Here is an 8,430-nt window from a genome sequence, read left to right on the forward strand (position 1 = left end):
GGGTGGGAGAGGGGCTGGGCGGGAGAGGGGTGCTGAGGGGCTGGGTGGGAGAGGGGCTGGGGGGGAGTGGGGTGCTGAGGGGCTGGGCGGGAGAGGGGTGCTGAGGGGCTGGGTGGGAGAGGGGCTGGGCGGGAGAGGGGTGCTGAGGGGCTGGGTGGGAGAGGGGCTGGGCGGGAGAGGGGTGCTGAGGGGCTGGGTGGGAGAGGGGCTGGGTGGGAGTGGGGTGCTGAGGGGCTGGGTGGGAGTGGGGTCCTGAGGGGCTGGGTGGGAGAGGGGCTGGGTGGGAGTGGGGTGCTGAGGGGCTGGGTGGGAGTGGGGTCCTGAGGGGCTGGGTGGGAGAGGGGCTGGGCGGGAGAGGGGTGCTGAGGGGCTGGGTGGGAGAGGGGCTGGGCGGGAGTGGGGTCCTGAGGGGCTGGGCGGGTGCCAGGGCCCAGTGGGCAGCGGTGTGTCTGTCTGGGTCTGCCCTGGCACCGAGCCAGGCCTGAGTCACGCTGTGCCGCCGGCGCCCTTCCTCCCAGCGCTCACCTCCCCACTGCAGCCAGGGGAGCCGCCCGGTGCCGCTGCTGCTGTGGCTTTGGGCCTGGAGGACAGGCCAGGGGTCAGTCCTGCCCACCCTGCTGGGCCTCCGTCCTCCTCTCGCCCAGCCCCACGTAGGTTAATTATAACTCTGACCTAAGTGCCCTGTGACACCGCACTGGCCGCCCTGCTAGACCCAGCCGCCAGGTAGGGGGACTCCTGTGCTGGGGTGGAGGGGTGTCAGGCTGGGTGGGGAGGGGTCCCTGGGGGAGGAGCCTCGGCCCCTCTTGCTGGTATAGGTCCCAACTGGCCCGAGAAGGCCCTCAGGTTGTCTGGGCAACGAGAGGGCAGGAAGCGGCTGGAGCAGCTGGAGCTGGAGGCAAAGCAGAAGCGGCCCCGCAGGTGCCCAGGGACACAGCCGCCTGCCCTGGGACTGCTTCTCCCTCCTCCCATGCGAGCCCTCTGTCCCCCAGGTCTGCGTCCGCTATGCCCCCCACCCACGTGCCCCTGGCCCTGGGCTCCGTGCTGCTGCTGCTGCTACAGCTGCTGTCCCCCACATCTGCCTTTTTCCCCAACATCTGGAGCCTCCTGGCCGCCCCTGGCTCTGTCACCCACCAGGACCTGACGGAGGCGGCTGCTCTCAATGTCACTCTGCAGCTCTTCCTGGAGCGGCCGCCCCCGGGCCGGCCCCCCCTTCGTCTTGAGGACTTCCTGGTGAGTGTCCCTGGGTCCTGTCACATGCCAGCCCGACCCCGGCGGTCCTGGGGCCTCTACTCCCTGAGGTCCTGCTTGCCTGTCCCCTCCTCTCTACCCCCTGCAGCCACAGCACCCAGGATCCCTGGTCCTGAAATCAGGAGTCCCTCCCGCTGAGGAAGATCCCGGTGGCCCCGAGGGGTGCCCGCCGCGCTCTTCCACACAGCCTTGCGTGCCAGTTCCCGAGGAAGCGTGGGCAATGGCCCAATCCCAGGGGCTTCCCTGAGCCCGTTCCCTGCCCTCTCCCAGGGCCGCACCCTCCTCGCCGATGACCTCTTTGCCTCCTACTTCGGACCTGGGTCCCCTTCCCGGCGGTTCCGAGCAGCCTTAGGCGAGGTGTCTCGTGCCAATGCAGCCCAGGACTTCCTGCCAACTTCCAGGAACGACCCTGACTTGCACTTTGATGCCGAGCGGCTGGGCCAGGGGCGCACACGCCTGGTGGGGGCTCTGAGGGAGGCCCTGGTGGCGGCCCAAGCCGGCGACCACGCCCTGGCCCGGCAGCGCCTCGGGGCGGCCCTCCATGCCTTGCAGGTGAGCAGGACTGGGGGCATGGGCAGAGGGCCCTTCACTGCCAGTCTTCCCGTCTCCCGGGCGGTGCCTTCTTGACCAGGCCTCGGGAAGGGACCGGGGCCCTGCCTGCCAAGGCCCTGAGGCCACCCCCTGGTCCCCGCGTCCACACGGCAGGTGAGGGCTGGCAGCCGAGACAGCCAGTGCCGTCCCTCTCCTTCCCCGGAGCAGGACTTCTACAGTCACAGCAACTGGGTGGAGCTGGGGCAGCAGCGGCCACACCCGCACCTCCTCTGGCCACGGCAGGAGCTGGGGAGCCTGGCACAAGGTATGGCCGCCGCCTCGCCTCCGCTCTGGAACGCCCTCCGAGGCCTCGCAGCTCGACCCGAGGCCAGGCCGTCGGGTGGCTTCCCTGCGGTCGCCGGGGAAGGACGGCCAGGACCAGGCTGCAGGCCCCGCTGCGTCCCTCCCACATGCTTCCCCGCCCCCCGGGTCCACGGGGCTTTCTCTCTCGGTCCCTCAACCTCCCAGCTGAGCAAGGACCGCAGCTGCCTCCTGTCCGACCGAAGCTCACTTCCTGTGCACAGCGCGCAGGGGTTGGCCCCACACGGCTGGCGTCCCTGGCACAGTCCCAGCCACAGATCCTGTCTCACCATCAGCCCCTGAGCTCCAGGGTCAGTTCAGGGAGCCTAGGGGGCGCCTGGGACGGCTCCCTGAGGGCTGGCGCCTCGGCAGCGGAGGAAAAGCTGAAGTTTGGGTGGACAGGGTTGGGGTCGGGGCCGCAGGGTCTTGGGCTCTAGACCTTGCCCCTCCCTTTGCAGTGGGAGATCCTACCTGCGCCGATTGTGAGGAGCTGAGCTGCCCTGGGAATCTGCTGGGTTTCACACGCCTCACCTCTGGCTACTTTGGAACTTATCCCTCCAAGCCTCCAGGTACCAGACAGAAAAGCCCTCGGAAGTAAGGGGAGAGTCACCTCCCTTCCCGGACCCTGTCCCCAGGGCCCTCAATCTCTAGGTCCTCGCCCCACTTCCTGGAAGGGAAGGGCTGGGTGGATGAGGGCCTGCTGAGTGGCCAGGACTTGTTGGGGGAGGGGCGGGAGCAGCTCATGAGACCTCCATTGCCTGAGGGCAGCTTCTGGGGATGGACTGGGCCTGGGGATCCCTCATGTGCTGTGGGATGACCCTCCAGAATGTCATCACTTCCTGCCGGTCCTTCGCTGAGCAGTGAGAGGGCCAGGCCCGCTCAGAAAGGCCCCATCTCTTAGGGGGCAGTGGGTTTTCTACTCCCACCTCCAGATCCCTTTCCCCACCCAGGAAAATGCAGCCACGGGGGCCGTTTTGACCAGAGCAGCTCTCAGCCACCCCGGGGAGGCATCAACAAGGACAGCACAGCCCCGGGCTTCTCCCCCCACCACACGCTCCACCTCCAGGCTGCAGAACTGGCCCTTCTGGCCTCCATCCAGGCCTTCGGGCTCCTGCGGAGCCGCCTAGGGGACCAGGGCTTCTCCAGGTGAGTGGCCCTGGAGGCGGGCTCCCTAGGAGCTCCCTGGGGAGCTGAGAAGCCGGGGCTGGGGACCAGTGGGCAGACCCTCCCTGTGGCTCTCCGCAGGCTGCTGGACATCAGCCCTGCCTCCAGCCTGAGCTTCGTGCTGGACACCACGGGCAGCATGGGCGAGGAGATCAACGCCGCCAAGATCCAGGCTCGCCACATTGTGGAGCAGCGGCGGGGCGGCCCCATGGAGCCCGGCCACTACGTGCTGGTGCCTTTCCACGACCCAGGTAGCCGGTCTGGCGGGAGAGTGGAGGGAAGGAAAGCGGCGAAGGTGTGCCGCGGGCAGTGGGCCTGCGCTTGGCGCGGACAATCGCCGCTGCGGCCACTGCTCCCAAAGGGCAGCAGGTCACAGCGCTTCCTTCCCCAGCACCCACGCTTAGGCAGTGGCCCTGCTTTCTCAGGCTCCAGTCATTTTCAGGTCTCTACTTCCCACAGACCGAGGAGGGGATGCGGGGTGGGGGCGGGGGTTGGTGGGCGCAGGCCTCTGAAGTATCTGAGACAGACCGTTACATAGCATTGAACAGGAAGTCAATCTGACCTGGGCCAATCTCACTGTGTGTCCTTAGCTTGGTCATATCATTTTGCCTCAGTTTCGTCATCCATTAAATGGGTCCCCACTAGCTCCATCCTGACTGTCTCCCAGGGTTGAAATGATCATCAGGTAAAATGCCTGTAGGACTGAGCGTTTCCCCAGGGCCGGTCTAAGTCTGCATAAATCTCATAGCTGGCAGGTACGGGGTTTCTCATATAATCGATGAAGGTATGAGGAAGTGAATAATGAAGAATTCAGCCACTTAAGTGTCAAAGGCACTAATCCAAGATTCACAAAACCAATTCCTTTAGTCTCCCAATAACCCTGAGGTGAGTGCTGCTGTTGTGGCTTTGCTGGGAGGAAACCAAGGCCCCGGCTGTTTTTTATTCTTACACACACTCCCCAAAAGGCCCCCAGGCCCCAGGAAGTGCACCACTTTCCCAGCAGAGGCCCGAGCCCTGCCCTGCCTGTATCAGGGCAGGCTGGTATGTCAGGACTGCCCAGCCCAGGAGCACAGCGGCCTCCTGCCGGGTGGGCGTGAGGGGGACCTCCTCGCTCTCTCCACCTCTCCCCTCTTTCCTCCTCCCAGGGTTTGGCCCTGTCTTTACCACCAGTGACCCTGACAGCTTCTGGCAGCAACTCAATGAGATCCAGGCCGTGGGAGGCGGAGACGAGCCTGAGATGAGCCTGTCAGCCCTGGAGGTCTGCCCTCCCGCCCCACTCTCCCCATTTCCAGGCCCCACCACCAGGGGGAGTGAGAGCCTTCCTGGGACCCTGTCCCCATCCCTCCTCCAGAGTCTGGCCCCACTCGCTTCACTCCAGCTCTCCTTGCTCTACCCCGTCCCCTGCTGCCGCCGTCTTCACACCAGCCGTTCCCTCCCTGCCAGCTGGCCCTGCTGCACACCCCTCCACTCTCAGACATCTTTGTCTTCACGGACGCCTCCCCCAAGGATGCCTTTCTCACCCACCGCGTGGAAGCCCTGGCTCAGGAGCGACGCTGCAGAGTGAGCATAGCCAGTGGGCAACCCGATGTTAGCTCCCCAGGGAGACCCCAGGGCCACGCCACACTGTGGCAGTCGAAGCAGCCTCGGCATGAAGTGGGAGCCTGGACAATGAGGTTGACATTTCCTGATCCCTTCGCAACTAACGCGTGAGAGGCCCTGCCCTTAATGAACTGAATTTGTATTTGAACCTGCCCCCAATAAACCATCTGAACACCCAGAGATCTAGCTGCCAACAACCCACTATGTGGATGACATATGGCAACAGTTACAAGGAGTGGCAACTACTAACAGAGGGCGGGGGGGGGGGGGGTTGTCAGTGGGAGATGCTGCGTAGCAGCCAGAGGGTAGACGGAGACCTTACCACCAGCCGGGAGCCCTGGGGGGATGGGAGCATGGAGGCCGCACTGACCACGGGAGATGGCGGGCGGGCTCCTGAGTACTGGCCTCTCCTCTGCGCACAGGTCACATTCCTGGTGACTGAAGACCCGTCGCGGGCTCAGCGCCGCGTCCGGCGTGAGGTCTTGTCCCCGCTGCGCTTTGAGCCTTATGAAGTGGTGGCCCTGGCCTCTGGAGGCGAGGTGATCTTCACCAAAGATCAGCACATTCGAGACGTGGCAACTGTTGTTGGGGACAGCACGGCCGACCTGGTGAGCGGACGGACGGAGGGACAGGGCTTTCAGCTCGGCCCTGGGGGGTGAGTGACGCTGCACCTCTTCCTCGTAGGAGGAAGGGAATGGCTCCCATTGCCGTGTTGCCAGAAGGTGTCGGGGTGGGAAGGGCAGTTTGTCTTCCTGGAGAGCCAGGCTATCCACCCGCCCCTCCCATGTTAGTCCCACCCCACCCCCAATCTTGGGCTCCAAGGTTCTGTCCTGGGGACAGTGAGGGACTCCTCCTTAAGCCCTCGCCTCCAGCTGTCACGCTCTGTAGCTGTCCCTGGTCCATGCCCCCTCTCGTTGGTATCTTCTCCAGGCGTCCGTCACTTCGCTTCTTTCTGTCTCCACCTTCCTCTTGTCTTTGTTCCCACTCATTCCACGCCTTATCTCTTCCCCACCCTTCAAGGTGGCCCTGCCCCTGGAGCCCCCGGTGCTGGTGCCTGGGAGGCCGCTTGTGTTCACTGTGGATGGGCTGCTCCGGAGGGTAACGGTCCGGATCCACGGGGAGGTCCGCAGCTTCTGGATCAGGAACCCTGCGGGTACTTCCATCGTGTGCCAAAGCAGAGGGAAGAACTGAGAATGGAGGCTGAGGGCCACATGCTAAGGGAAAGAAGTGTCTCCTGTGACCATCTCTTCTCTCCACTCCCACCCAGGGGTCTCCCAGGGCCAGGAGGAAGGCCAGGGCTCTCTGGGCCACACTCGCCGCTTTGGGCAGTTCTGGATGGTGAGCATGAATGACCCCCCACAGACAGGGACCTGGGAGATCCAGGTCACAGCTGAGGGCAACACCCGGGTGAGAGTGCAAGGTGAGGAGGAAGGCATTCCTGGGAAGGGGAGGGCGGGGAGCTGCAGAGCCCGGAGAGCGGAGAGCACATCGGTCACAGCCAGCTGGGGAAGGTCTCTGACGCCCTCCCCCCCCTCAGCTCAGACGGCGCTGGACTTCGTCTTCCACTTTGGGATCCCCGTGGAGGACGGCCCCCACCCTGGCCTCCACCCCGTGACCCAGCCAGTTGCAGGTGCATCTATACCCCTCACCCCAACTTGTTTATCGATTTCACACTTATAAAATTCTCTCTTATTTAACTTTCCACTGGGTTATAATTGACATGTTTCACGCAAATGTGCACAGAACTCCCTCCTGGCCGCCCCACCGGTACTCCCAGGGGTAGCCCTGTTCTGACCGCAGACCACTTCTCCCCGCCCTCCTCTCCGGTCGCAGGTCTCCGGACCCAGCTGCTGGTTGAGGTGACAGGGCTGCACCCCGGCGGCCGCAGGGAAGGGCCGCTGCCCCACTTCTCCCACGTCGTGCTGCGAGGGGTTCCGGGGGGCGCCGAGCTGGGCCGGGTGCCCTTGGAGCCCAGCGGAGCCCCGGAGCGAGGTCTCCTGGTGGCCTCGCTTCCACCCCCGCTACTGTCCACCGCGGGGCCCTTCGCTCTGGAGCTGCTGGGCCGGGACGGCGGCGGGCGGGACCTGCGCCGGGCGGCGCCCCAGCCCTGCAGGGTGGCCCCGGTCCTCCTGGAGGTGAGCCCCGGGCAGGGCGCAGCGGGCTCGGAGAGCGGAGAGCGCGGCTCCTCCCTGACCTGCCCTCCTCCGCAGCTCAGTGGACCGGCGGGGTTCCTGGCCCCGGGCAGCAAGGCCCCCCTCAGCCTTCGCATCGCCAGCTTCTCGGGGCCTCGGGATCTCGACCTCAGGACGTGGGTCAACTCTAGCTTCGCGCTCACCTCCAACCTCTCCAGGTGCAGCCCAAGCCTCCGCTTCTCCCGGCCCCGCCCTTTTCTCGCGCGGGGCTCTGGTACCCTTCTCTAAGCCCCGCCTCCGGCCCCTCTGATTGGCCCTCAGGCTCCCCTTCCGCCAGCGCTTGGCTCCGCCCCCCACGCTGGGCTCTTGGGAGCCTGGCTGTTTCCACCCGCTCCGCAGGGTTCGCCTGGAGCACAACGAGTCCGCCTGGGGGCGCCTGTGGCTGGAGGTCCCGGAGTCGGCTGCCCTGGACTCCGTGGTGACGGTGACTGTGGCTGCGATGGGCCGAGAAGCCAGACCAGTGCCCCCGACCCACGCCTTCCTCCGGCTCCTGGTGCTGGGCCCGGACCCGCAGGTGACGGCCCCCCTCTCCATCGCAGGGTAGGCAGGGCAAGGGGGGCTTAACGGGTGTAGACACCCAGACGGACTTCCCCTCTTCTCCCCAGGACCAGCTCGCTGTCCCTGCCCACTCGTCCGGCCCGGTCCTCACCACGGCCAGCCCCACCCTTCCTCCCTCCCCTTTGGTGACTCGGGGCAGGGCGGGGGGAGGGCTGGCAGGCAACCCCTGGTGGGGCACAGTCGCCGGGGTGCTGCTCCTTCTAGGCCTGGCCTCCTGGTGACAGCAGCCCCTAAAGGGTGGGCCTCCAGCGCTCTTTCCAATCCCTCCCGGTGGTGAGAGATGGCGTGGGCCTCGGGACCCTACTCTCCCAGCGGGGCTGGAGGTTTTCCTTCTCATGCACTTGTCCCTTCTCTTAGCAAGATTGGGATAAAGGGTAATCGATTTTCCCACAATGCACTTTCCCTAACCCTCGTGGGAAGCAAACCTAAGACTGGGGTAAGAGGGTACTAGAAAGTGTTATTTATAGAATTGCTTTTATTTGAAATTCTGGAGAAGCTTCTATTTTATTTTTTGTATTTAAATTTGAAGGACAGTTTCAATAAACATGTCTTCTCCCCAGAGGGATTTCAAAGATCATGTATGCACAGCATATAGGAGCGTGAGGGCATGGAACGCAGGGGAAATGGAGGCTTTCAGGAGCAGAGAAGGCGCTTCACGCCTGATGTGTGGACTGCAGTTGGCCCACCACCTGGAGCTCCTTCGCTGTGGAGTCAAGAGGCAGAATAGGAGGTTCTGTCCCAACTGAGGGGACTGAGGGGAGGCCTTAGACACTGGTAG

At 64.7% G+C, this 8,430-nt stretch overlaps 1 protein-coding gene across 1 annotated transcript; it reads left to right on the forward strand.

Annotated features, from left to right (window-relative positions):
- Window positions 1-552: 552 nt before the first annotated feature.
- VWA7 (von Willebrand factor A domain containing 7) lies at window positions 553-8,305 on the forward strand. The gene is made up of 17 exons (XM_070418895.1): window positions 553-723; window positions 990-1,230; window positions 1,519-1,800; window positions 2,008-2,104; window positions 2,598-2,708; window positions 3,090-3,285; window positions 3,385-3,554; window positions 4,449-4,561; window positions 4,747-4,863; window positions 5,325-5,510; window positions 5,923-6,055; window positions 6,170-6,322; window positions 6,440-6,532; window positions 6,736-7,037; window positions 7,113-7,252; window positions 7,434-7,608; window positions 7,700-8,305. Exons 2-17 carry the CDS (start codon window positions 1,003-1,005, stop codon window positions 7,871-7,873), a joined length of 2,670 nt encoding a protein of 889 aa, XP_070274996.1. The 5' UTR covers window positions 553-723; window positions 990-1,002; the 3' UTR covers window positions 7,874-8,305.
- The last annotated feature ends 125 nt before the right edge of the window (window positions 8,306-8,430 follow it).

Source organism: Myotis yumanensis, unplaced genomic scaffold (genome assembly GCF_028538775.1).
Source record: "Myotis yumanensis isolate MYYU_CA2020_CCGP unplaced genomic scaffold, mMyoYum1.0.hap1 SCAF_6, whole genome shotgun sequence".
Classification (NCBI taxonomy): Eukaryota; Metazoa; Chordata; class Mammalia; order Chiroptera; family Vespertilionidae; genus Myotis; species Myotis yumanensis.

Excerpts from the sequence above, each read along its gene's own strand:
- VWA7 (XM_070418895.1), top strand. The coding sequence starts at position 1,003 with ATGCCCCCCACCCACGTGCCCCTGGCCCTGGGCTCCGTGCTGCTGCTG. Across the intron at positions 2,105-2,597 it reads GCTGGGGAGCCTGGCACAAG|TGGGAGATCCTACCTGCGCC; the intron begins GTATGGCCGCCG and ends CTCCCTTTGCAG. Across the intron at positions 7,609-7,699 it reads TGCTGGGCCCGGACCCGCAG|GACCAGCTCGCTGTCCCTGC; the intron begins GTGACGGCCCCC and ends TCTTCTCCCCAG.